Here is a 27,101-nt window from a genome sequence, read left to right as displayed (position 1 = left end):
TCGTTGTTCAGGGTCTCGAGGAATTAAAATGGGGGCAACTTCTCGTGGTGGATGTGACAAGGTTCTCGGCAGAATGCGAGATGGCCAGGCTAATATGATTACTCCAGACTCCATAAGAAGAAGAAGAAGAAAAAAAAAGCACAAACACCCAAAGTAGAGAGCGAGAATCACAAGGGAGCGCGGGCTGTGATCCAAGGCTAGCCCCAAGACAGACCATGCTCACGATGATCCTGGGACAGACAGTCCGCAAAATGGATGCCGCTCGAAGAATCACCAGGGTCTGTGAGATGCAGAGCTGGGCATAATAAAAGCAAAGAAGAGCGGGAAGAGGGAAAAAGAAAAGAAAAGAGGACCCCTATGATTTCATCGCTGGTCCCCCCACGCATCAAAAGTTGAGGCCTCTTTTTTTTTTTTATGGAACGGGACGTGCGTCGATGAGAGACTGTGATCGGAGATGTTGATGTGTATAATACAAGATGATATGGGATCGCGGGTTCACGTTTCAAGTGACCGGACAATTCGTGGGAGATGATCAATATTTCGCCGTCTCTGTTCTCGCTGTCAACACCAAACATGTCCCCGCAGTCATCACATTGCGCCTCACAACTTGGCATCGAGGTGTCATATTGTCGGGGTAGGTTCTCAAGAGTCCTCTGGCTTAACGCGGCATACCTTGAATCACCTTGAGCCACCTTGCCCTCACCTTCTGCACCCCATGCATACGATACTCCGCTTGAACGAGTAAGATACCAATAGATGGAGGGGCCCATGTCTGACAGCCAGCCTCAACCTCGCATATCAAACCGACCATGTGAGTCATGCCCAGCCAGCCTGTACATGCATTATTACACATACTATTTGAAGCCCGATGACGATGATTTTCGTTTGGTTGCAGGGGTTCGCTGGCATTAAGGCCCCCCCCCGTCGCACACACATCTCCCCTCTCAACAACACTTTTGTCTAACAACCTTTTTTCACAGACAGACAAACAGCAAGTGTAAGAAGAGACCGGGGGACATTGCTTATACGAGCCAGCCACCAAGCGGACAGAGTCTAGCTGCTACAATCTACTGTATCTGTTCCATATTTCATGTGAAAATTGTCAACAACGTGGGAAGATGAGGCTGCAGCGTTCGTACATACTAGTATGTGTGAAGAGTGTGAGTGCAATGGCTTTCTACTGGCCCGGCAAAACAACTGCAGCACTGCAATGTAGATCGTAGCAACAAATCCCATGTGACTCCGACCGACGTGTAAGTGCCCAGTCCTACATCCGATTTGTCTGTCTTAATTCTCGACACCGCATGTCCTTGTCCACACTCATGAATCGGCCAACAGGAAGAGAGAGAAGAGAAAAAATGAGAACATGAATTGTAAATCAAATGCTTTGTGTTGTTGACCGTCTAATCCAAGTCCCATCTCATTCATGCACCCTATTATTAACGAACCCGCCGTGATTTGGCGGTCACGAGCAAAAAAAAAAAAACCCCAACCCAACGGGGCACACCCGTGGGGGGCACATTATTACACATCACCATCTCGACCTTTGCCGTTCGTTACCAAGGACTCGGGCGGCTACACGCATTTCTTTTTTTCTGAATTTCTTCCCACTCTTCCTCACACACCCTCTGAAAATTTTCTTCCCCATCCAACTAGGGCCCCCCAGATTGCCGATTGTTCACGTCAGTTCCCAGCCTGACCGAGAAAGTGGTCTCGGCTCTGCACCGTTCCCGCAATGCGGTGAGCGAGGCAGCGGGCGAAGCTAACGGAGGGTGTACGAGTTAGTATTACTCGAGTCGTGATGCCCGCCAGATCGAGTAGGATAATCCGTTGCCCCTCTCTCTCTCTCGGCAAAGGCGTTTGTTGCTTGCTGCTCTTTTGGAAATTTGGGCGTCCTGTTCAGGACTTTTTTCAATGGGGTAGATGGAAGCAAAATAGAACAAGGCACCCGTTTTTAGTCCTCTTGTCTAGGTAGCTTGGGGAGCTCCTCTGATCCGGTTACTAGTACATACATAGTAGTGGAAGTCATCACTCGCAGCACAGACTCTTTGGAATACGAGGCAGACGTAAATAACATATAGAGATGCTTCAATTAACATTAATCAATGCTAGCCAACTCTGTGGGAAACAAAAGCAACAGGAACAGAGGCCAGCCCTTGGACATAGCAGCGCAGTCTTGCCGTTTCACAATGCCTTCACCTTCTCCCAGCCAGGGATGTAAAACATCCGGTATCAGAAGAAGGGGCAGCTGACCGTAGGTCAAGCAAAAGACACAACGTCGACAACGTTTGTCCGCCTACCCCCCGCAGAATCTCGATCTGTCTTGCGTGGAAAAGCCCTGCAGATCCGTTTCGAAGACAAGTTCACCACTTTGTATACTCTCTGACGTCGTACTCGTACGAGTATCACCGACGCCATATGGCACGTCTACACAGATTACACCGAAGGTGCTACTACGTGCCGCGGCATTGAAGTACAAGGGGGGGCGTGATCGGACGCCAGATGACATGTTTCCTTCTTCTTCTTCGTCTTCTTCGTCTTCTTTCTGCTGCTGCTTCTTCCATCGCTTTTCGTACATACGAAAGTAGCGTCGCGCCATCTCACATGAAATCCACATCGGCTGCTCTTTCATGCAGACAAGCCCTCGGGTCCCTACCTTACCCGACTCCATACCTACCTTAGATACAACTACTACCTGATACTTGGCAGCAAGAAAGAAAAGTATTTTTTTACCGCCTGGAACGCGAAACAAATCTGGCGGTCAGCGGAGAGAAAAAAAAATAGACGGCCAAAAGGCCGGCCAGGTTGCAGATATGCATCGGATTGCCGGACAGGGGGTCGGACAAGCCCCAAAAGAGGCTCTACTAAGAACTGGACAAATGGACAAGGGGAAGAGAAAGAGGGCCAACGAGCGCCAAGACCCGCCCAGGCTGGGGCGGTTTCTTTCTATTGGAGGCACCTGATCACATTGGTTTTTTCATTCATTCTGTTGCTATTCCCGCCGTGTTACCAAGTACCTATTGCCGTTCTTTGTGTGCGTGTGTGAATTGGCGATGATGCGGTGTCGTGTGTCGTGTGTTGTGTGTGTGTTGTGTGCCTGGGTCGGTGTGGTGGGAAACGGTCAGGCCAGGCAAGGTCGCACTCGCAGACGTTGAGCTACGCCGGCTAATACGGCGAATGAATCACACGCACACCTGCATGATGTCTATAATGAGTAATGACGAATAATCACGACAGAAAATCATATACTGCTACTATTATCGACTTGTCTGTGTCGGAGAGACGAATGCTTGGACCCCCCCTGTCTTGTACGTACATGCCTACAGTAGGTAGCCTTGCGTGTCGTGTCGTCCGTTCGTCGCGGCCTCAGCTGTGCATGGTCGGGAAAGGCTGGAAAGGCCACGATGCGACTTTGTACAGTAGTTGAATTATTACTGCGTGCTAGTGCCCTCGTTTTCGGCGTGGCTGCCCTTGTCTGGATCAACAAACGATTTGTGCTAAATACCATAAGGTATCCAATCATTTAGTACTATTTGTGGGAGATAAGGGCCAATATTTGCACATCTAATTTCCAGAAAGTGGCCCTCTGGATGCGTTGCCCCACGATTTTTGCGCAGCCCTGAGATGCCGTCAAAAGCTGGTCCTTGCGCCGGCTGAACCGCGAGGGTTCGAGAGACAACTGAGCCAGAAATGAGGAGAGACGAGCGAGACAGGCGGTCCTGCCAATAATCCGCAGACGTGCTGAAACGTGCTACTGCCAGCAGTCGAAGGTCGCTCTTTCTCCACACCAGGGGGGCAGATTTCCGCGCTAGAAAAAGGTCGGGCTTCCAGAAGGCTTCCATACGGTGGAGCCGAGGGGCGTCTGGGCGCTCCGTTTAAGGAGAAACGAGGCGTCGATGGTTTCCATGGATGGCAAGCAGGAAAACGGAGGCGGCGAAGTGGGCAAAGGAGAAAGCTTTGGGATGCTGGGCATCTCCAGGTACGGAAGCAGCAAGTACTAGTAATCGTATCGTACAGGTATGATCCTTGGGGGGGAGACCCCAGGCAGGTATATACATAGACAGAGATGGACAGGTCAGAATACGGAGAAGGGCACGGCTAGTCCGTTGCCTATCGGTTCGACTCGTCCGAAAGAAGGGCGCTTGCCAGAGTCGGGATCCGTAGGTGCTGTAGGTAGCTTGTTGAAGGCGTCTCGGCATGTCTCAACGTTCTAATTTTGGGAAACGAACACTGATACGGGAACGGCGCGATGGCCTGACCAAGGAACGGAAAGGGGGCATATTAGCATGTCATAGGTACCACGTTGAGAGCTTCAATTGTAACTGCCACCCGCTGCTGCTACTGCTTGGCTTCCTGCGTGCAGGTACTTCTGACAATGATCTGCCATTACGGTCGCAACAGGTGGACGGTCGATACATGCTGTGTGTACATACGTAGGTATAGTACGGTATTGATAAGGTACCTAGGTACTCTCGTTGGAGCAACAGCTCATCAGCGGGCGGTACCTGAAGGCGATGGCAAATGCAAGCCAGATTGCGGTGGGCGGGCGCTGGAACGAGGCCAGAAGGAACCTATAGTCTAGTATGTACCTGAAAGGATGGAAACCAAGGACTAAAATGCCCCAAGATGGAAGCCACCCGAGCTCACCGTTTCCGACCACGGTTGCTAAACTTGGACCTCCATCTCCCGATACGGCGCCGGCGTGTCCATCGCAGTTCTTCCAAGTACTATTACTACGAGCATATTCGAGGTGAGAGAGCTTGTCGCTACCTAGGTACTCCGTACAGCCCGGGCCAGACCGTCGCCGCGAACCCTCTCTCTCTCTCTCTCTCTCTCTCGCACGCTATCTCGGTCTTGAATCAAAGTGACCAACTCCCACCGCCCTCCCTGCATCCAGTTGATTCAGTTCAGTTGCCTGTGCCTGCGCCAGGGATCAGGGATCAGGGCTCGACAAGGCCTGTTTCAATTTCCTCTCCTCCCCCCGCTGGGCTGGCCGCTGCGTCACCAAGCCAGGGTCGCATCAGCTGTGAGAAGCGCCCATCAGATGGCACACGGGAAGGGCCTGGTGGGGGCTGGACTCTGTGCTGTGCCATTTTGCGGTCTGGCTTTTTGGGGGAGAGAGTCGGCGAGGTACAAGCCCCGCTGGTACCCAGGCTGCCAGGCCCCCCCCCAAGACTGGGCTGACGTATGTGCAGCAATGCATGCCCGTCATTTGATGGATTTGGACGGGACGCTCAACAGAACCGAGCGGAGGTACGTACCTGCAGCAGGTACAAGGTGCCTGTAATACTACTTCCAGGTCGTACCTTCCTTCCCTACCCAGTAGCGACGTACCCGCGTGCCTGATGGCGCTCGTACCTTCCACCCGTACCGCTGATCCGCGCACGCCCCCTCCCGCGCATCGCACGCCTGCTGGGACGCCCCTGGTACGATGTACTTGGCCCAGCTGCCCTCTTGCTCGTCAGATTTGCCTTTGCCCGTCTGAAATACATAAGGACGATTTGCCCTCCTCTCCCCACGGCCTGTCTACTCTCCAGATCACCAGCATCAACTTCAGCTTCAGCATCAAGCATCAGCTTCAGCCCTCTGCAGTCCAGACTCCAGACCAACCAACTTGCAACATCTTCTCTATCAAAGCATCTGCCTCTTTGAACTTGCCTCTGCACCAACTGCACCGCAGCCTCGCCCGCCCTCTCCGATCAACCACTTACACGAGACGCCGCCTCTTCCGCCGTCTCGCATCAACATCCAAGGCTTCGCAGCTTCTACAACAACAACAACCACAATGCCTGCTCAGCGACCTTCTCACCTTCCTCCCTGCCCGGGCCCCCCGCCCAGCCGACCTCTGCCTCCTCTGCCCAAATGAGAGCCGCCGCCCTGAGGATCAAACATCTACTACACAACGGCTACTCGTCTACTTGGCTGAGCGTCCCTCTTCGTCAATGGTTTCCCCGGATCTGATACACGGCTTTACAACGGGCTTTGGCTTCTGACCGCCAAGGTCCATGGCGCGGCAAATCGATGCCTCTCCACCCCAACCGAGCGCATCAATCTGCCATGCGAAGCGGATCGGAGCTGCACGTCACCACTTGCGCTGCGACTCCGTGCTACTACACACAGCACACATTCTTCCAAACCGCTGCGGGGCTGGGCATGGCATGAGTCTTCATGCGGCCTGCTCCCTCTTCCCCGAGCTTGGGACATGGGGACCTGCATCTCCTACAGTTTCTCCTCCTTTGGGGGTCATCTGCTTCAACCCCATGGCCGAGACGCGGTGACACCCACCCCCACCGAGCTCGGCTGTCTCTTGGGCGTGTCGACCTCGAATCGCCAACCCTGCTCTCAACGGCTCTTCTGAATCAATCGACAGTGACACCGTCATAGCCGCCAGCACTCGAGGAAGACCGCCCCACCAGCTCTCTCAAACCGCCTGGCCACATGACAGGCTTGCGCGGTTATCACCTCTCTCCTCTCTTCACTCCGCACCGTCTTCGCTGGCTCGAGCGGGTACTTGCACCTTTGTTTCCATCATCGGCTTCGCTTGTGTTGTGTGTGTGGCGCCATCTCATACACACACTCTTCTTACTATCTTTGTAATATCTGCGGATACCTTTTACCTTTTCTCTTTCTCTTTCTTTCTCTTACTGTTTTCACTCTTGGCGTTCAGCATCAACAACGTCTATGGAAGGCGGCGGCGGTGGGGGGACTATCTACTGGCAACGGGAATTTGGAAGGGAATCATGTACTACTACTATCACCTCTACTGAGGATCATTCGGGGGTGCGTCGCGGAATACCCTGGGATGTTGACGACTCTACTGTTTTTCTGGATTTTTGGTTGGGATACGACGGGCAGAGATAACGATTGAAATGTGGGATTGAGAACTTATCACCATCTTGCCCTGTCTGGCAGTCATAGACATTACTACAATGAAACCTAGCATTTTCTGCTAGTACTACTACCATCTACATTACTCGCTCTACTTGTCTTCCCCGCTTTGTGTGAATGCTTTGTACGGCATTGTCTTTGGGCGTGCTGTGTGATCTTTGTTGGGTGATCGTCCGATGGGCAAAGTGACGTGTCGCCTGTAATTTGAGACAGGTATGGGGCAATGTTTGATTAGCAAGAGACCAAAGAGAGGCGGCATGGTGGCCAGCTACGCAGCTGCCGTCTGCTGCTTGTTTAAGGGATTGCTTATTAAGCCCTCCCTATTTGCATAGCAGGCCCTCCCTATGTGGCTAGGTATTACACTAACTGGCAGGGATGCCTAATACCGGCTTTTACTAGGGTTTTTTAACATATATAATATTTATTAGTTCTTTATTTACTAGCATTAACTATATCAGCCTATTAGCTATATTATTATTACCTATAACTTAAAGCTTCTTGCAATTTAATTTTATATATAACCTGTTAGTATAATAAAGTCGCTTTTTAGCTAGTAATTTGCTAATAGCATAAAGGCTAGGGCTGCTGTTAATGCTATAAGTAAGGCAGTTAGATTTAGCCTTATTATTTAAGAAATAAAGGAAAAGACTGTTAAGCTTTGCTATAGTAAAGGAAGGAGGTTTAAGTTACAGGCTAATATTACTATTACTAAGTCTTACTGCTAAAAGACAAGCTCCTAAATAATAGGCTGCCCTTATAAGCTTATTATTACTAAAGGCTTTAACAGGCTATAGCATATCTAAGATTCTAATAATAATAACACTAATTAATATAATTATAAAATACTTCTGCAGGTAGCCTTCTCTTACTACTATAGTACTACTATTTAAAAGAGAAAAGATAATATTATCTTTATATATAATACTAGTATTAAACCTATATATATTCTTAATAAACTTTAATTTAAAGGCTATCTTAATATTAAGGCATTAACCTAGCTTAATATTTATAATATTATTTAAAAGTATTATAAAGCTAAACTTAGTAAATAGTTAAAAATATAGTGGCTTTTTAATAAACTTTATAATAATAGAAATTACTATTATTAATACTATTATAATTAAGAGAATTATCTTACTAGGCTTTTTATTTATCTTAAGGCTTTTATTAAGCTCCTTAGCTAATTTTCCTTAGTGTTATTAATAAACTTTACTTATAAGACTAACTGCTTTAATATACTACTTTTTAATATTTATAAAATTACTTTAACTAAGAAGACCTTTTAGGTTATAGCTATTTTTATAACTAGTAAGGCCTAGCTATACTTTAAGTAGGCTATTAATATTTTTAATAGCTTACTGTAAAAGTTTAAAATTCCTAGACTATAGGTTATTATTATAAACTAAGAGCTTGCCTTAATAAAGTCCTTAAAAGTTTACCCTTTTACTAATATAGCTGTATATATACTTTACTAGTAGCATATTAATTTAAATATACTAGCTAAGATAAAGCATTATTTCCTAAAAGCTTAATATAATTTAATTATAAAAAGAGCTAAGTAGGCAGCTTAATTCTAGTTATTTTTAAAGTCTTAAAATAGCCTTATAGCAAGTTTATTAAAAGATATATATAATACTAGGTTCTAAACTATAATAATAGCCTAGCCTAGTTAAAAGCCCTACCTTAAAAATACTCTTAACTATATTTATAATATATAGCTTTTTTTATAAAAGTAAAAGATTATCTACTACTAGGTTAATTAAAAGTGTTATTTTAGCTATATAATAATATTAGTTATTAAGTCCTTGCACTTAGTAATAAAAAAATATATTATAAATAGCTATAGTAATCTCTTAACTGTTTTTTATTAGCTTAAGACATTTTAGCATAATTAATAATAAGATATTCTAAATCTTTAGGCCTATAGGATAAATAAAATACTAAATTTATCCTATTAACTGCTTTATGCTGCTATATATAAATAAGTTAGTCTAAAGGCTTTATATCTTATATAAATATAACACTAGACCTTAAAGAGGTTAGGTAAATAAGCTTTTACTAAGCGCTGCAGGCCTTATATTTTTAAGATAATTTATAGCCTCCCCTGCTATTATATTATATTTAAACAGCTTTAGGATTATTAGCTAATTTAACTTAAAGATATTAATTTATTTTAGCATTAGGAAAGAGCTTACCTAGCTAGTAATAGGCTAACCTCCTTTATACTGCTTAAACCCCTAGTTATTAAGGGAAAAGGTTATTTAAAGGGAAGTCTAAATATAAAGACTAATAAAATAACTAAATAAGAGCCTAGTCTTTTTAAAAGAGTTATTATTATTAAAGATAATAAGGTAAGAGATAATTATTAGTATTAGTAATAGCAGCAGTAACCCCTGCTGTTAATAGCGCTAGTAATAATAACCTTAGCTGCAGCTGCAGCTGTAGGCATAATACCTTTAATAACTGCTACTAGGTTATAATTCTTTAAGACCTTTAATATATATAAGCCTAGTATAAAGATGCAGAGGTTATATTAGTAATTAGTTTAGCAACTTAAAGACTATAACTTTAAGGATAATAGTTATAAGCTAGCAGTTAAGGAAATACTATAAAATATATTATAGCTTCTTATTTAAGAATGCTAGCAGCTTCCTTTTAAAGAGCAGGAGTCTTAGTGGTTAAATATAGATGCCTTAGGTAAGTAGGTTAGTAAGATTAACCTAGATTTTAAAGATTTAATAAATAAGGCTTAGGCTAGGGCTAAGGCAGATGCCTTTATAATATAAAAAGATAGAGCTGTAAAATAATAATATTAAGGAATAGCTAATCTTATAGTATTACTAGCTTTAATTTATAATTTCTTTTATATATAGCATTTTATAAATAAAAAAATGTAACTATAGTAGTTATAGCTAATTTTATATGGCAGCGCTGTGATTGGACTTCTAGCTATAAAAGCCACATATAGGGAGGGCCTGCTATGTAAATAGGGAGGGCTTGATAAGCAATCCCTTATTTAATTTCGAAGCCGCTGCGCCTCCGGAATGCCACCTGAGCTGAATTTTCAATGGACCACTACTATCTAGATAGCAGTGGTAGTCGTGTGTACAGGTAAATACATCTAGGCATTGGTCCATCTCCGGATGAAAACCCTCAAAGGGCAAGGGAAACGGAAAAAGGCGACGATTGATTTACTTGGAGTCCAAGTACGGGGTCGTAGGTATCAGTTTGTAAAGTGGTAGTCTAGGTAAGGTATGTAATGTACGGTGCAGACAAGGGGTATTGTGGGATAAATCACTCAAGACTTCATATTCCATGCCAAGAGAGCCAAGACGATGCCATTATGCCGTTCTCTCCGTGACCTGTTGTCGTCTACCGAATTGCTGCTTCGTACTTTTTTTTTCTTCTCTACACTCGGACAAAAAGTCTTTCGATATATAGATGAATACTACCTACCTACAGTACGGTATTATTAATGCATGAAAGGTAAAAGGTAGGTGGTATTAGTCGAGGTGTCGTAGCCGAGATATACCGTTGCAGCCAAGATGCTTGTATGCGAGGCCGGGCAAAAAAAAAAAGGACAACCCATGTTTCGGACATGACCTTGAATAACACAATCGCACCACATGAAATAGTAAAGAGGAAAAAATAAGAGAGAGATCGGCGATCTATGGTTATGTGTGTGTGTGTGTTTGTGCGTGCGTCCGGAGATTGAAGTTTAGAGGACGCTCCGGACTCCGGTACATTTTTGCCCGGAGAACAAAAAAAAAAAGACATGAGAGGCTAGGATTGGACGGGCTTTGGTGAACTGGACATTTGACCAGAAAAAGGTGTTGTGTGGATTATGTGGGGGAGGGTTTTAAAGGGAAATAACTACTAGATTCGATGGACGTCTCCCCTTTTGCTTTTTTTCCTTCTTCGTTTTTTTCTTCTTGGTTTCAATGGCCGAGGCTATCATCACGGGGAGGCCGCCATAGCCTAACCCGCTCGGAGGGACTAGAGACACCACACCGAAAGAGTATGTAATATGTATGTGAATGGTTCAATGGCCGGCCAGGGGGTGTGCGCTGTTGTTCCCTTTGAGCTCAGCTTGGGCTTGGTTGGTGGAGAGAGAGAGAGAGAGAGCTGAGCGATGTCGGGATACCCTTGTCTCGTCTTGCTGGTCCGTGAGCCTTCTTTGGATCTTTCCATTTGGCCTTCCATGAGATTTCGCGCGTCTTCGTGGGCGTGTCGTATGAAGCGGTGAAGCAGCTGGAGATGGGGAACCCGTGGAGCGGGCTAGTATTATAGCTTTTCCCTTGGCTATTTACCCAGGTACTCCGTAAAGGTCAAAGCCATCGGGAACTACGAACAACCTAAAATATCCTTATTGATTGTGAAAGAGATTCTTTTTTTTTTTTCTCCGCCCAAGCTTCTTTTTGGGCTTCCAGCGTGGAGGATGATGTGTATAGACACACACACGCCCCCCTTTCAAGGTCCGTTGCGGGATCACGATGCGTCTTGTCAGTTCGTGCTAGTATTGGCTTTGCCGCTGCGCCGAGGTGGCGGTGCCGACCTTGTGGTTTGGTTTCAGAGCTCCGAACTGGTGGCAGCCTTTTTCAATGGGAACTGCAAGGCACGATGGCCGATTGGCCTTGTCCTCGTTCGTATTCAATCTATTTGGGTTGCTGGAAGGACGCTCATGACTCGGGTGGATGGTTGATTGGACTGGGTTTGGCTTTCATTTTGCATGCTTACAACGTACGATATCACATGTTGTCTATCCTCTTTAGAGTGCATACGTGTGTACCTTAGTATTATTCAGTGTAGTATGTCCATGTAACAGTGAGGCGACCATCTGTCTGCGTTCACATGTAAGGGGAGGGGACGCCTTCAATAGTTTCATGTCAGTACAAGGCTGTGTGTTAATGGAGTGGTGAGGGGGAATGGGGAACCCATTGAATCCTTCAATTGGTCGAGCATCGCCCCCCCTCCCGATCTGAGATGTCGTTGCCAGCTGAGAGTCGAGCTGTGGCGAATGGGGCCAACCAAGAATTTGTGAAATTACATATGCACGGCTTAAGGGGGTGGAATTTGGAGGACAGTACTACTAGTACTACTACTAGGTGGTAGTAGTAGTCGGTATTTTGCACGTTGAAGGAGGTTGATTCGTTGGATGCGCATCGGCATCTACCAAACAAAACAGAATCCTTTCATCAAGTATACTATGGACTCGATTGGCTGGACCGTTCAGATACCTGCCGAAAGAGGACACGGAACAGAAATGGCTTCTGCCGTATCACCAAGAACCTACATGTAAAAAACATTCGATATCAATTGTTTCACGTATTTCCGGGTGCCACCGGACATGCACGAGTGCATCCGCTGAATGGGCAGTGGAACTTGCAATGTCCATCCATATGCTTGTAGGTATGGAGGTATGTATGTACCTTACCTTATGTTGCAGTTCTACAGCAGGCGAGAATCATACGGCTTACAACTCAGCCGATTGACGTGAATGGCGCGTTCCTGGCACAAGAAAGGACTCTTAGCATCGGACTACAGCAGGAACCCGTCCATCCATCTTGTGTCGCAGGGCTGCGCGTTGTTCTGAAACATTCCATTCGCCACTGCTCTTCAGGGGGGGGCAGCCTCTTTGCGCTTGGCTGGTCCAAATACATACGTACACGATAACAGTAGGTAAGGTAGGATATCCTGGTGCGAAACATTGATATCAAATTTGTAGTAGGATTCCGTAATCGTAATGCCTTTCCTTACCTTATACGAGGATGGATGATTAATACTAGGTACATACAGTAGTCGCACACTCCAACGGAGACGCCGCGCTTGGCCACTGACAGCGTTTCAGGATGCTCAACCAAGCGACGTGCATACTATACAACAAGCACATGTATACTTGTAGGTAGAAAGCAGACGTCCAGACAGACCTTGCAAGTAATTACAAGCAAGACAGGTCACAAACGTATTACGACTTCTCGCAAACAAGGAATCAGGTCGTTCTCCGTCGTCCGTCCGCCCGCCGTACATGTGCATTGCATTGCGTTGGCGCCTGGCCGTCCTTGTCCTTGTCCTTGTCCATGTCCATGTCCATGTCGATGGAAGGGTTACAGCTCATACAGCTTGTAAGCTCAAAAAAGGCATCCAAGCACCTCTGCTTCAAAGAGACGCAGGAGGCGTCACGTGCCGTTGCCGCGGCCGCAAGCCTCCAATCGCTTCCAGACTGTCCAGGATCCCGTTCAAGGCTGAGATGCTTGTCTTGCTCGAATCGAGAGGTGGCTGCATATGAGGCCTGCCACGTATCAGTCGATCCCCCTCCTCCCCCCCCGGGCGTCTAATATCGCCAAAGCCATGGACCCCTACCATTTACGGATGACATGATTCTTCAGCTGTGGCTTGTTTGGCGCCTGGGGGAAGCTATGGTGATCATCATTGGCTGATGCAATCTGCTCCCTCGGGCTGAGGACGACGCTCGCTCGCTCGCTCGATCCTTATGGCGCGAAAGGGGAGCCGATCAAACAGACGATTGACACGTTCCCCTTGCGTTGTTGTTCATCATTCAGCTTGCAGGGGTTGCTGGTGCGATGCGAGGAAGGGCATCGCGATTTTTGCCTTGTTGTTGTTGTTGTTGTCGTGTTGGTGACATGGAATTTGTGGACGAGGTGCGAGCGAGACGCCACATGATCCTTGTGCTCGGTTGCCTTGTTGTGCCTGGATACAGGGTGGGAGTGCGGTGGTGATTATGCTCTTTGTTCTTGTTTGGGATGCTTGTCCACTGATTGATTGGAATGAGAGGCGTAATATCCTTTCTTGATGGATTCTGGATCCTCGAAGCGTGTCACCAGCTGTGGCATATGGCCGGGGCAGGTACACACGCACGGGCACACGATATGTATCTGGTGATTTTCTTCGACAACGGCCCCGTAGATCAGGGTCAGGTACAAGCATTGCACAGACTTGCTTCTATATATGAAGTCCATGGAGTGGGTGATCCCGATTTGGGTCTCATCAGTCCAAGTAACAAAGCCGTCCTCGACTAGAGGCTGTAGGAGGCCTACTTCCAACGGTAGCATCTGCCTCTTGGATCCTCTATGCAAAGTAACGACATACTAATCAACAACATCAACAACCACAGCCGAGTAGGATCAAGATGCCTTTGGCTTCTCAACGCCTCTTGTGATGGGTAACATTGGTGGCGCTTGCTATGCAGCCTCCCTCCCGGCCAGGGCTCCCCCGGATTTCCCTTCCCGCTTCCATCAAGCCACTTCATATATGCACGGCGACGAAGTAGGCATGTGCAAAGTGGTGTTTCTGTCCATCGACTTCTTACAGTTTCCAGCCGCTCTTACGGCCGATGCCAAGCTTCTGTCCTTTGTTCACAGATGTCACCTGCTGTTGCTGGCTTGTGGTTCTGATGCAGCCGATCGGGGGTCACGGAACTGCGAGTGTTGGCAGCCTTTGGAGAAGCCGTGTACAGGTATGTGTTGCTGAAGGCACTTTTGCAGAAATCAGAGTACCGTATGTACCCAGCCGCTTCAATGGCACCTTGCTGGCTCTTGAAGACGAGAATTCTCTTGCTATGGAACTCTAGCTTGACGTTCGGACACGGCCTGTGTGATCTGCCACAGCTTTATACGATCTTGACTTACCTAATTCGGGAACGTATTAAAAGTCTCCCAGCGTGGATGAGATGGGATGATAAAAGCAGAGGTATATGACGGTGTTATTTCATAAAGAAGCTTAGGTAAATAAAATGGACGTGTCGTTTGTCGTCGTTGTCTGACCCAAGATCTACACGGTATTCTGTATGCTTCACCTCTCTACGGTAGTATGTACCAGGTATCTTGCTTGAGGATGCCGACCAAGGTTTATCGCAGCCACTTTTTGACAAGGCTTTGTGCATAGTTTGTTTCATTGTCGGGATTGCTTAATATTTGAACGATGGGATTTGCAGAATTCATACTGATCGCTGAAATAGATTCGTGTCCCGCAGCCAATTGCTTCAGCATCTTGTTTGTGGCGCATCTCCAACGTTGACGATGAACATTAGTGGGGCCGCCAAATTGTGGAGATGGGGGATTTTGATGCCTTCAATGGTCTCTTGGAGGCTTCAACAGAATCAACGACGCTTCACCATCTCATCAAAAACACGCCTTTGGACCCCGCCATTAGCCAACGAGAAGCAGCTCCAACGTCAACCCTGAAGCAATCACACTTGGATAACTCGCAAAAACCGCGAGCTGGACTTGTCAGGTGCTGCTCAGGGCCATCACCGGTGACGGCATCGGCCTCAGCCTTGGGCTCAAGCATGCTGCATCTCCATGTCTGGGGCCCGGCCTTTGGCCTGCCCTCCATCGACGCCGAATGTCTAGCCATCATCGCATACCTGCACAACGCACTGCCCTCTTCCGAGTGGCGCCTCATTCCCAGCAATGATCCCGCCGTCAGCCCCCTAAGTAAGTCGTTTGGCTGAAGCTGTGCCGCTGCATCGTATCATCAAGTGGCGGACGACATCTCACTACCGTATTCTAACATCATGACTCTCCAGATCTTTTACCAGCCTTGCATCACAAAGACAACTGGGTAAGCGGCTTTCAGCCCATAGTGCGATACCTCTCATCAGCAGCCATCGGCAAGGACCTGGACGAGCCGCTCAGCAGCATCCAGAGAGCAGACAGCGTCGCATGCAGCGCCTATCTAAGAGCACGCGCAGGCCCCCTCGTCGACCTCTCGCTGTACGTCTCGGCAGCAAACTGGGTCGCCACCACCAGGCCCGCGTACAGCTCGCTCTTGTCGTTTCCCCTGACGTGGACGGTCCCCACGCTCATCAGGGCGGAAGCCATTGCGCGCGCGGAGCACCTTGGCCTGGCCGAGCTGGACAGCGACTTTGACCCCAATGGCGGCCTTCATCTGACGGGGAGAGATGCCCTGCCCGAGACTTTCCGGCGGCATATCCCGTTGATGACGAAGAAGACTGTTCGCGAGGAGATGACGCCGGAGCAAGCCACGGCGATACGACTCTTTGGACTGGCGGAAGATTGCCTCAAGGTGCTGGACGACTTGATGCTGGGGAAAAGCGAAGACGGTCCTCGGTTCTTCTTTGGGGATGCGGCGGTCTCGTCGCTGGACTGTTTGGCATTCGGGTATCTGGCTCTCATGCAGAAGCCCCCGGTGCCACGTTCTTTTCTCAGAGACTGGCTGGAGTCGAAGACCCCTGGACTACACAAGTTCGTCGACTCCATGCTCGCCGCCATGGCCGTACGCGGCGACCTCCCCTGGGCAGATCCCGCCCCGACGCCCGCCGTACGTTTCGGCGGCCGCGTCCTCGACTCCGTGATGCGCCACGTCCCCGGCGTAGGCGGGCACTACGCGGCCGAGATGCGCTACAGGGCCGAGCGGCACAAGAAGGGGGTGGACCAGAGAGCCGCGATGCTCATTGTCGGGGCGGCGCTCGTCGGCCTGGCCACGGGCTACGGGGTCCAGTATTACAGGGCGCTGCAGCCCTTTGGGGCGTCGAGCCAAACGTGGGAGCCGAGGAGGGCGCGGACCAGGTTGAGCGACTTCGGGCAGCTTGGGACGATGCTGAGTAGTGCCATGGGGCCCTATCAGCCTGTGCCGAGTGGGATCGATGTGGGAGGGGAGCATGGAAAGCTGGTGGAGGTCGATTCCGAGATAGACTGAAATGGAAGGACGGCTCGGATGTCTGCACATTGAAGGCGCCTATCACTGCGTTTGATGTATGAATGTTGCGCTGATACGTGGTTTGCTTCTCATGTGCTGTTTCATCACCCTATACTGGTGTAGTATCGATCCAGCAAGAGTATCGCATTCGCATTCTCATTCTATCTACCATGTATTCTGATGTCACGCCGTCTATATCTGTCGAATCTCCTTGCCCACCATGTCTGGCCTCTCCACCTCCCACTCATCCCTCAGCACGGCAAACGTCAAATCAGACACAAACAGGCTCTGGCCCAAGCTCCACACCAACGTGATGGCATAGAAGAAGTTGGCATTGCCGCTACCCGCATATATCCACAAATGGTAGAATGCAGGGCCGAGAAACGTCGCGTAGAGCATCGTCGCGGAGGCAACGTACGTGTATCGCATAATGGGGTACAAGTGTCGGTACAGCGCCAGCATGGCGAGGAACAGGCTCGTGTCAGAGATGGACGGGTAGGGCTTGAAGACGGCGAAGATGCCTAGGAGAATCGTGAGCACGGCCAGAGGCTGGGTGCGCAGGCGAATGGAAAGACCGCCGACATAGATGACGAGGTGGAGCCAGAACACAGCGAGGAAGAAGGCCCGGAAGGAGTCAAATATCTCAATGAAAAAGTACCACCACAGCCCGACCGTGGGGGTGAGATCGGACAGCGTGAGCTGGATGCCGTATGTTCGGGCCAAAAAGTCCCACGAGTTGCCCGTGAGCGCAAAGGACATGGCCAACAAAAGGGAGATGCAGGTGGCGGCGATGAGAATGGCCCTCAACGAGAACTGCACGGCGGAGTCAATGCGTCGCTTGTCGGACTGGCGGTCGTACGCGAGGAGGACCAGAGGCGGGAGAAGGAGAATCGGGTACATGGAGAGGTAAGAGGCGAAGGAGATGGCGACCATGGAGTTGAAGGGTGAGCCGGACAGAGCCTTTGCAATGGCGAAGAGGATCGCGCAGTTTGTGAATGCGCTTGTTGATCGGCCAATGCAGGATGCTATCGTGTAGGGGTTAAACAGGAAGCTAGAAAGGGTCTAAAGTCAGCAACGTCTTCAAGCATCTCTCGACCAGAGTCTCTTTAGGTTGCAGATGGGCGGGTAAGCCTTACGCGGCAGCTACCAAGAGACCCGAAGATCTCTTGGCCCGTCGAGGGGACGTAAAGTGCTTCGACTGGCCAGCCTCTCCCGAGTCCGCAATCACGAGGAGCGCATACGCGCTGAGAAGATCAACGAGGATGTACAGCAACGCCGTGAAGATGGGCCAGGTCTTGACGTCTGGGAGCAGCGAGAAGAGCGGGAGCAGCAGCGGTGCCTGGTGGAAGACGCCGCCATCGTACGGCGAGACATTGTGGTTATATAGAAACAATCCTTCCTGTACTGCGTCGTCGGGAGCAGAGGTTCAGCATTCCGTCAGTTCATCGGGCTCGATGCCGCCTCGCCGGGCCGGGGGGGTTCCAATGCGCCTTACATCGCTTGAAGCTCGTCACGGGCGTGGATATCTCGACGCGGCCGGTCAGCAGGTCCGGGAGGCTGGGGAATGCGGCAAACAGCACGAGTCGCAGCAAGGCGGCGCCAGCAAAGACGCCGACCTTGCTCTGCAGAGTCACGGTGGTCGACATGGCATCTCCTAGGCCATACTGAGATGATGTTGCTTCATGGAGGCTCGGCAGATGAGGTGCAAGAGGTACCTACAGTACCTGAGATCGATAGGCCACTTGGCCGCAGTTCAGCCTCGAAGCTGCTGGCCAACCAGATCGCCGGATGCTACAGGCAAGGCTCGGGACGTGGCTTGAGTGCAGCTGTGGCTGGTGGGTGGGTTGGGCGGTGAGAGCAGAGGCAGGCGACTAGTCCGGTTCCAGACGTCGTCCCAGGCGGTGGCGCACGGCATTAAAAATTCCAGCTTGGTTCAGAGAAAAAAAAAAGTTGAAACCCGTTTGGCGATGTACTGACTGAACTGCCCCGCGGAACTTTTTCTTCCTCAGAGCATCAGTTTCCCTCCTCCCCCCCCAACCAAACCGCCAACAGTTTCAGCACAATGGCGCGCATCAAGAAGAAGGGACAGGCCGGTGCGGCCAAGAACTTCATCACGCGCAACCAGGCGATCAAGAAGCTGCAGCTCAGCCTTCCCGACTTCCGAAAGCTCTGCATCTGGAAGGGAATCTACCCTCGCGAGCCGCGCAGCAAGAAGAAGGTGTCCAAGTCGTCCACCGCCTCGACGACCTTTTACTACACAAAGGACATCCAGTATCTCCTCCACGAGCCGCTGGTGCAAAAGTTCCGCGACCACAAGGTCCTCGAGAAGAAGATTTCAAGAGCATTGGGCCGAGGCGATGTCAGCGATGCCGCCAGACTCGAGAGCAACGCCAGCCGGCCCGACAAGACCGGAAAGCCGACCTACACGCTGGACCACGTCGTCCGCGAGCGCTACCCGACGTTTGTCGACGCATTGAGGGACCTGGACGACTGTCTCTCCATGCTCTTCCTCTTTGCGAACCTGCCGTCGACCACCCAGGTTCCCGCCAAGATGATTGCCCGCTGCGAGCGATTGTGCCTCGAGTTCCAGCACTATCTCATCGTCTCCAAGAGCCTCACCAAGTCCTTCCTGTCCATCAAGGGTATCTACTATCAGGCCAACATCCAGGGCGAGGAGGTTCTGTGGCTGGTCCCTTACAAGTTCAACCAGAGAATCGTCGGCGATGTCGACTTCCGCATCATGGGAACCTTTATCGAGTTCTACATGACACTTCTCGGCTTCGTCAACTTCAGACTCTATACCTCAATTGGCCTCAAGTACCCGCCCAAGTTTGATGCCGTCAAGGATGAGAATGCTGCCGAGTTGGGAGCCTTCACACTGGAGGGCAAGACTCTGGTTGGTGGCGAGGAGCAGAAGAAGCTGGAGGACGTTGCGCACAAGCCGGACCCCAAGGTTCAGGCTGCCGTCAACAAAGTCTTGAAGAGCATGTCAAACGGAGAGGCCAATGGCGCTGCTACTGATGATGCCGCACCTGCAGACAGCGAGGAGGCAGAGCAAGACGCCGATGGTGCCATTGACAAGTTTGAGCCTGCTGCTCCGGGCGGCGACATCCTGCCTCAGCCGTCATACACCGGCAACAGCCCCAACACTCTCTTCTCCAACTTTACAGTCTACCTGTCCCGAGAGACTCCTCGCCAGCCGCTCGAGTTTATCCTCAAGTCGTTCGGCTGCAAGCGTGTTGGCTGGGATGCTGTGCTTGGCGCCGGCGCTTTCACAACAGACGAGCTCGACCCCTCAATCACCCACCAGATCGTCGACCGACCTCCGATACAAGCTTCGATGAACGAGGACGGCGATGGTGAGGACAACCAAACAGCACAGAAGCTGGCGGCCAACCGACGTGTTCCTGGCAGGATATACGTTCAGCCCCAGTGGGTCTGGGACTCCATCAACGATGGTGAGCTGAAGGAGCCTCATCTGTACGCACCGGGTGCAGCATTGCCGCCCCATCTGAGCCCCTTTGTCAGAAAGGTCCAGGGAGCCTACGACCCGACAATGACTCTTGAGGAGCAAGAGCCCGAACATGAGGCGATTGAGAATGGTGACGACGATGAGGAAGCTGACGCGGATGAGACCGTTGAGGGTATGGATGTCGCAGAGTCAGATGAGGATGAGGAGGGTGAGGAGGCAGAGGACGATGAGGATGAGGTCGACGAAGATGAAGACGAGGAGGAAGAGGAGGAGGATGAGGACGAGGCCCTGCAGCGACAGATTGAGCTGGAAGCTGAAATGTCCGGCAAGACGGTCCAGTCAAAGGCTGCCAACCCGAAGACCAAGGCCAAGGAGGAAGCCCGAAAGGCGCTTGCCAAGAAGGCCCGCGAAGAGGCCGAGGACTTGGAGCGAGCCAAGGGCATGCTGAGCAAGAAGAAGAGAAAGCTGTTTGAGCAGATGCAGTACACAAACAACAAGAAGAGCGCAGAGGATGCCAAGCTGCGCTCCAAGAGGAGAAAGCTGGAGAAGGAACAGGCCAAGAGCAAGGCGTAATTGTTGGGGATTTTCTGTTTAATATACTCGTAAATATAGGATCAACGGCGTACCTGCGATGAAAATAAAATGGGTTTTTTCTAGATCATCATGCTCTGAATGTTCACAAAGATGAGGAGATCCTTGATACTATAGCTGTGACTGATGGAAGTTGTTAAGAGTGCTCTGAGACCCAATGTGAGCGGACTCGAATTTTCTTGCTAGCACGTGAACTTTACTTTTCACCATAACCTCGACCTCACTTTTTCATTCCACAGCATATTGCCTGACTCGATTTTTCCGCAATAATCGATGAAAAGATATTTATATCTGTACTATCCTTGTCTTGGACTTTGAGATATCTCTGAAATTATCCCACTGATGCATGGAGTTGTTCATGAGGTGCTATTGAAGAGACTCGAGCATGGACCGAAGCGATACAGAATGGGATCTCGATAGCGACGAGATCGCATCCGTCGCGTCCCAGGACCTCCACGAAAGCAGGCCGAATCGTTGGACAGGCCCTCGACGAGAATGGCAGCGCTTCACGATTGAGGAGCGACGGCTGTGGCAGTCGATGCAGGCGGTGGAGAGTCAAGATCTGGCGATTCACCTGTACAATGCGCACGCGCTGAAGAAGCGCGGAAAGGACCCTCAAACGGCGCAAGATGTCACGGTTGCCACGGTATGTTTTCTTGATCCATGAACTTGAACCTGTCGACGACTGACGCGCGGCGAACAGGAAGACGGTCAGCAGCGCATATGGGCGCCTCCCAGAGTCTGGACAGCATGGCCGCTGAACGAAAGGCGCGTGCCCAAGCAGAGGATCATCCAGAGAGACCATGACGAGTTTGACAGGTTTACCTTTCGCAAGGCGGAGAGGCACATGCCCAGCTCGGAGCTGCACGAGGAGTTGGGAGCGACCATCTTGCGGTTCGCTGGCGAGCGGTTTCGCAAAAGCCTGGAAAAGAGCAGACGAAAAACAGTGCTCACGTCCATCGAGGGAGATGCGGTGTCTCATTATCATGGCGAGGGATCAAGAGAGGATGAAGCCACATCAAGCTTACCAGATCCACCGTCGCCGTCACAGACGTCTGATTATGAGGATGTGAAAATGAAGATGCATTTGGAGGGAGAGGAGGATGACCCCGTCAAATCAGAGGAGCGACAAAAGGCAGACGAGGCCAGAGAACCAGCCATGTCTTCCAATGATGATCTATCCTACGAAATCCTGAGACCATCCGTTCGACATATACTATCACAGCTAGATGCGACGCTGCGTATCCTGCACAACGCCCGCGTTGCCACCACCAACTACGCATCCGACTCTTCAGCAACCTCAGACTCAGAATCCGACACTCATCCTGGCCCCAAGCGCAAGCGTGGACGCCCTCGCAGCGCTCATCTGACGGGGACAGAAACCTCACCTCACCCAGACTTCACCACGACCAAACCCAAAGCCAAAGCCAGCAAACGAGGGCGTCCGCGCAAGGTCCGCATCCCCAACGAGGGCGAAACATACGAAGAGATGCTTGTCCGAATCGCACGTGAATCCCACAGGAGGCTCCCCATGACGGCAAAAGAACGAGACGCGGCGTTTGAAGAATGGCTCCGCCAGGGCGACGAGAGACGGGCGCGCGAAGAGGCGCTCCTTAGAGAGGAGGAAGAGCTGGGCATCGACCCGCAGGCGAGTGCTCAGGAGAGACGCCTCCGAAGGCTCGGCCTACGCGATTGGAGCGAGGTGCTTGGTGCGGCTGCGCTGGCTGGCTTCTCTCACCAGGTCATTGCCCGGACGGCGAAGCGATGCGCGAATCTCTTTGGGGAGGGGATGGTGTTGCGGCGTCTGGACGAGTTGCCAGCTTCGAGGGCGCCGGCCTTTCACACGATGGAGTATCGGCCAGAGAAGATTGAGCTTGGAGGCGATTCTGATTCCGACAGCGAAGCAGACGTGGCGACTGCCGTATCGTCTCGCCAGCCGTCGCTGGGCCGTCTCTCCAGCCGCGGCCGCAGTTCGTCTCGCGGCCGCGCCTCGCCTCATCCCTCGTCGTCCGCCTTTGGAACGCCCGGGAAGCGCTCCCAATCGAAATCGCGATCCCGTTCGCGCTCTCGGTCGTCGGCCGGATTTCACTTCTGCCCGGTACCGACGTGCGAGCGGTCAGCTACGGGATTCACGCGGCGGCAGAACTTGCGGCGGCACATGCAGCTGGTGCATCCCGGAAGAGGAGACGAGGACGAGGAGTGGGACAGCGAGGACGAAGTGCTGGGGGCGGTGCATGTGGATGGGTTCTTGAAGCCGATTGTCCCTGCGAGGGGGTGGAGAGAGGGCGTGACGGCGAGTTCGTTGGTGATTCGGAAGAGAGGGCGGGAGAGGAGGTCTGGAGGCGATGAAGATGATGACGATGATTATCGGGGATGAGGATGAGTTTCCTATCTAGTTGGTAGATGTGAGTAGTACCTATAACCAGACTGCATGAAACCATATATCAGGTAGGCTCTATTTTACTCTCATTTCATCTTATAGTTGATGATGATGGAAACGAAGAACTTGTAGTCACTGCTGCACTCTCTTACACAGACGGGACTGATATGTAAGACGACGGCGCCCCACCATGTGGCTATTAGATACCTAGTAGGTAGCTCAAATCTCCAGACAGCTGAGATGATTCATGCTCCTTCACGTTCAGTACATCAGCGTGTAAACTCAGCACTGTCTCTGCCTCAACTCTCATCATCATCCCAACCAACGTGAAATGACGTGAAACATACAAACTCACTCTGTCTTCTCAACTTCGATACTTACGCAACTAGAATGAGCACCAGGATCGCCCTCAGCGCGCGCCTCCCAGTGTCTCGTCTACCATTGCACGCACCCATCAACCGCCTCACCAAGCCACCATCTCCATCACCCTTCAGCACAATGGCCCGCTCCTACGACGAGGCCCTCTCCAAACTCGCCCTGCTGCAATCCAACCGCATCATCACAAGCCTCTTCGAAACCCCTTCCACCACCTCCACCACCACCACCCAAGACCTCAATGCCGCCGCAATCCCCGAAATGGTCGAGTGGCTCCGGCGAGCCGGATACTCGCAAGCAGACCTCGCCCGCATGAAGCACATCCACGTCTCCGGGACCAAAGGCAAAGGCTCGGTATGCGCGTACGCAACCGCGATGCTGGCCAAGTACCGCCGCAATGATGACGACGGCGACGTGGGGACGTACACGAGTCCGCATCTGGTGCACGTGAGGGAGCGCATCGCCATCAACGGGGAGCCCGTCTCGCGGGAAGAGTTTGCGGCTGCCTTCTTCGAGGTGTGGGATCGGCTGACGGAGGCTGCGATCGCGGCGGGCATGTCGGCGGCGGAAGCGCAAGGGGCGGCGTCGAAGCCCTTTTACTTCCGGTTCCTGACAATCATGGCGTGGCACATCTTCTTGAAGAGGGGGATCCGGGATGTTGTGATTGAGTGTGGGATTGGCGGCGAGTACGACTCGACGAACGTGTTGCCGAAAGAGGCTGTTTCGGCGGCGGTGATTGCGCAGCTGGGGATTGATCATGTCGCCATGCTGGGGGACACGGTTGAGGAGATTGCGTGGCACAAGGCGGGGATACTGAAGGCTGGCGTGAAGGGGTTTACGATGCGGTTGAGGGATCAGCCTGGCGTGATGGACGTTTTGAGGAAGAGGGCGGCGGAGAAGGATGCGGTGCTGGTGGAGGTGGATGAGGAGGAGGTGGAGAGATGGGGCGGCGTGGAGGGAAATTTGAAGGGGGATTTTCAGAAGAGGAATCAGGCGCTGGCTGTGCTGGCTGTGCGGGAGCATCTTGGCTTAGGAGGAGGAGGAGGAGGAGGGGATAAGCTGTTGGAAGATGTCCCAAGGGAACTGGTTGAGGGACTGCGGGAGGCGAGGCTTAGGGGGAGATGTGAGGTTGTGGACGACGGCGAGGCGGAGTGGCTCTTGGATGGGGCACATACAAAGGACAGTCTGGAGGAGGTGGCCAAGTGGGCAATTCAGCAGCATCGTGCAAGTGCTGACGAGCCGTTGATCTTGGTGTTCAATCAGCAGGAGAGGAACATTGCGCAGCTCCTGGAAGGCTTTGTGGGAGCGTGCAGGAGAGAAGCTGGGAGGGAGGACGTCTTCCGGTATGCGCTGTTTACGCGGAACGAGGTTGCGAAGCCCGCTGCTGGGGAGGAGAGGGATGTGCTTGTGCAGGAGCAGGCGGCGGAGAAGATGCGCGAGCTGATGCCCGGGTGCGAGGTCAGGGTGCTCGATAATACCGCGGATGCGGTGGCGGAGGCGAGGAGGCTGGCGAGGGGACGGGATGGAGAGGAGAAGAGGAGAGTCTTGGTGACGGGCAGCTTGCATCTGGTGGGAAGCATATTGCAGGTTCTGGAGCCATAAATGTGTTGAACCATTGAAACAAAAAAAGAAATGACAAGGCTCTAATGCAGTTGATCTAGAAATGATGATAACCCACGCTTTCCATTGACCATGACCATCCCACCCCTTACTCCATACCAACAACACACCCCCCTTTCCCATTTCTATCCTTCATACCAGTCCAAGCTTAGATCCCCCACTCCCCTACAGAGCATCCGTCTCCTCCAGAATCCCCAGCGCACCCCCCACGAGATGCAAACTCCCCGTGACATAGACCAGCACTTTGTCCTCTCCCGCCTCAGGCAAGCCCCGAGCCACCTCGCGCGCGTAGTTGAGCGCGTCTTCAATGGTCGGCAGGACGACGACCTTGGACTGCGGGTCGATGGCGGACCATTTCTCGGCGAAGCTGCGCTGGACAGTGAGCTTGTCGACCTCGGTCGGGTCGATGGTGTTGTTGACAAAGTCGCGCTTGTAGCCGGTCTGGGCGTAGGTGACGTTTGTGCAGAAGACGACGTGGTCAAAGGCTGGTCTGTCTTGCTGGGCCGTGGCCTTGAGGGTGGTGCAGATGGGTGGGAGGAAGTCGACTGCTTCGATGCGGCCTTGCTGGTTGAAAATCATGACCCTCGGGCCGGTCCTTTTGAGAATGTCAGCTTTTTTTTCTCCTTTCTGTCTTTCTTTTTCTTTTTGTAAACTGCTTCGATGGAAAATTAGAAAGCGGTAGAAACTTACTGGCCGGCGATTTCGCTGGCGAACCATTTGGATGACATCTTCAGGCTGTCTGCCGTGTGCGCGCCGTCGAGATGCCAGATGACATTCTTCTCCTGCTTGACCTCGCATCGGCCCCTGAAGACGCACTTTTCCAATCCGTCAATGAATTCCTGAGGGAGCCGATCTTGAGGAATCTCCTTGACGAGACCCAGCTTCTTCAAGGCCGTTTCCGCAAGCGCAATGGCCAGCGTTGCGTTCTTCTTCTGGAACACCGCGTTGGGCCTGATGCGGACGCCCTCGAGGCGAGGATCGATTTTCAAAACCTTGAGATCGACCTTCTTTTCCTTTGCGCGATCGACCAGCACCTGTTCTGCGCCGGGCAGCTGCTCAATGGTAAATGCCGGACAGCCCGTCTTCATGATGCCGGCCTTGTGCCAGGCAATCTTCTCGACCGTGTCGCCCAGGACAGCGACGTGGTCGATGCCAAGCGTGCTGATGCCCGACGCCACCGGCTTCTCCACGAGATTCGTCGAGTCGTACTCGCCCCCTATGCCCGTCTCGTAAACGGCCACCTCGACGCCCTCCTGCAGAAAGGCATGCCAGCTGACGAGCGTGAGATAGCGCGCGTACACGGGCTTGGAGCCAAACGGCGTGTCCTCGTCGTCGTCGGCGGGGGCCTCGCGCGACTCCTCGAGGCGGTCCCAGACCTGGAAGAAGTACTTTGCAAACAGCTCCTCGGAGATGGGCCGCGAGTCGATGCGGATGCGCTCCCGCACGGCCATGAGGTGAGGCGACGTGAAGAGGCCCGTCTTGCGCGGACCATTGCTGCTGCCGCCGTGACGCTGCTGGTACTGCGACAGGATGGAGTCGACAAAGGCGCAGGTGCTGCCTTTGCCCTTTGTGCCGGCGACGTGGACGATGTTGAGGCGGTCCAGATCTGCGGGCTGTGTTGTGGTGGCTTTGCTGTCAGTTGTACGCCCATTTTTTTGATGTGTGTGTGTGTAATGCGATATGAGAAATGGAGAAGGCAAAGGAGGGAAACACGGACTGTGTATCCGATTCGAGTGAGATAGGTCCTCATCTTTGCGATGCCCAGGACCGAGTCGGGCAGGATGCCGGCCTTGCGACGGGCTTCAATCACCGCGAACGGCGTCTGGAGCTCGTTGAGCTTGTCAATCGCATCCTGTCAGACGAAACAATCATCATTAGTCATGATGCTACTGCTATACAGACGAGAGACGAGAGAGTGAGAGAGAGTGAAAGAGAGAGACAGAGAGAGATACATTGTAAGACCTGCCTGAGGACGCCATGCTTCGCGCACCCGAAAGGCTCACGGCTATGTGTTTGAACAACAAGGTCGATGGCCGCGGTGATGCATAACGCATCCGGTCCAGCGTCTGATTTATAAGGACGGGAAGCTCGAATAAA

At 51.5% G+C, this 27,101-nt stretch overlaps 7 protein-coding genes across 7 annotated transcripts; 5 read left to right on the top strand and 2 right to left on the bottom strand.

The window, feature by feature from the left end:
* Positions 1-5,044: 5,044 nt before the first annotated feature.
* TRIREDRAFT_122590 (uncharacterized protein) lies at positions 5,045-6,962 on the top strand (the record flags this gene model as incomplete). Its single annotated transcript, XM_006966605.1, has 2 exons — positions 5,045-5,253; positions 5,300-6,962. The coding sequence occupies 2 exons, from the start codon at positions 5,045-5,047 to the stop codon at positions 5,991-5,993; spliced, it is 903 nt and encodes a 300-aa protein (XP_006966667.1). The 3' UTR covers positions 5,994-6,962.
* An 8,231-nt stretch (positions 6,963-15,193) lies between these two features.
* On the top strand, positions 15,194-16,566 carry TRIREDRAFT_64308 (uncharacterized protein; the record flags this gene model as incomplete). The annotated part of the gene is made up of 2 exons (XM_006966604.1): positions 15,194-15,341; positions 15,434-16,566. The coding sequence occupies 2 exons, from the start codon at positions 15,194-15,196 to the stop codon at positions 16,564-16,566; spliced, it is 1,281 nt and encodes a 426-aa protein (XP_006966666.1).
* A 192-nt stretch (positions 16,567-16,758) lies between these two features.
* TRIREDRAFT_63946 (uncharacterized protein) lies at positions 16,759-18,212 on the bottom strand (the record flags this gene model as incomplete). Its single annotated transcript, XM_006966506.1, has 3 exons — positions 16,759-17,617; positions 17,703-17,970; positions 18,062-18,212. The coding sequence occupies 3 exons, from the start codon at positions 18,210-18,212 to the stop codon at positions 16,759-16,761; spliced, it is 1,278 nt and encodes a 425-aa protein (XP_006966568.1).
* Positions 18,213-18,628: 416 nt separating this feature from the next.
* TRIREDRAFT_22689 (uncharacterized protein) lies at positions 18,629-20,691 on the top strand (the record flags this gene model as incomplete). Its single annotated transcript, XM_006966422.1, has 1 exon — positions 18,629-20,691. One exon carries the CDS (start codon positions 18,629-18,631, stop codon positions 20,609-20,611), a length of 1,983 nt encoding a protein of 660 aa, XP_006966484.1. The 3' UTR covers positions 20,612-20,691.
* A 323-nt stretch (positions 20,692-21,014) lies between these two features.
* TRIREDRAFT_64175 (uncharacterized protein) lies at positions 21,015-23,006 on the top strand (the record flags this gene model as incomplete). The annotated part of the gene is made up of 2 exons (XM_006966603.1): positions 21,015-21,275; positions 21,333-23,006. The coding sequence occupies 2 exons, from the start codon at positions 21,015-21,017 to the stop codon at positions 23,004-23,006; spliced, it is 1,935 nt and encodes a 644-aa protein (XP_006966665.1).
* Positions 23,007-23,399: 393 nt separating this feature from the next.
* Positions 23,400-24,554, top strand: TRIREDRAFT_64029 (uncharacterized protein; the record flags this gene model as incomplete). Its single annotated transcript, XM_006966602.1, has 1 exon — positions 23,400-24,554. A coding segment is annotated over one exon (1,155 nt), but the record flags the coding sequence as incomplete, so codon positions are not given.
* A 615-nt stretch (positions 24,555-25,169) lies between these two features.
* On the bottom strand, positions 25,170-26,989 carry TRIREDRAFT_28050 (uncharacterized protein; the record flags this gene model as incomplete). The annotated part of the gene is made up of 4 exons (XM_006966428.2): positions 25,170-25,599; positions 25,695-26,617; positions 26,722-26,856; positions 26,957-26,989. Coding segments are annotated over 4 exons (1,521 nt in total), but the record flags the coding sequence as incomplete, so codon positions are not given.
* Positions 26,990-27,101: the final 112 nt, after the last annotated feature.

The sequence above is a fragment of the Trichoderma reesei genome (genome assembly GCF_000167675.1).
Source record: "Trichoderma reesei QM6a unplaced genomic scaffold TRIREscaffold_13, whole genome shotgun sequence".
In the NCBI taxonomy this organism is placed as follows: Eukaryota; Fungi; Ascomycota; class Sordariomycetes; order Hypocreales; family Hypocreaceae; genus Trichoderma; species Trichoderma reesei.
This window is presented reverse-complemented; position numbering and strand designations above follow the sequence as displayed.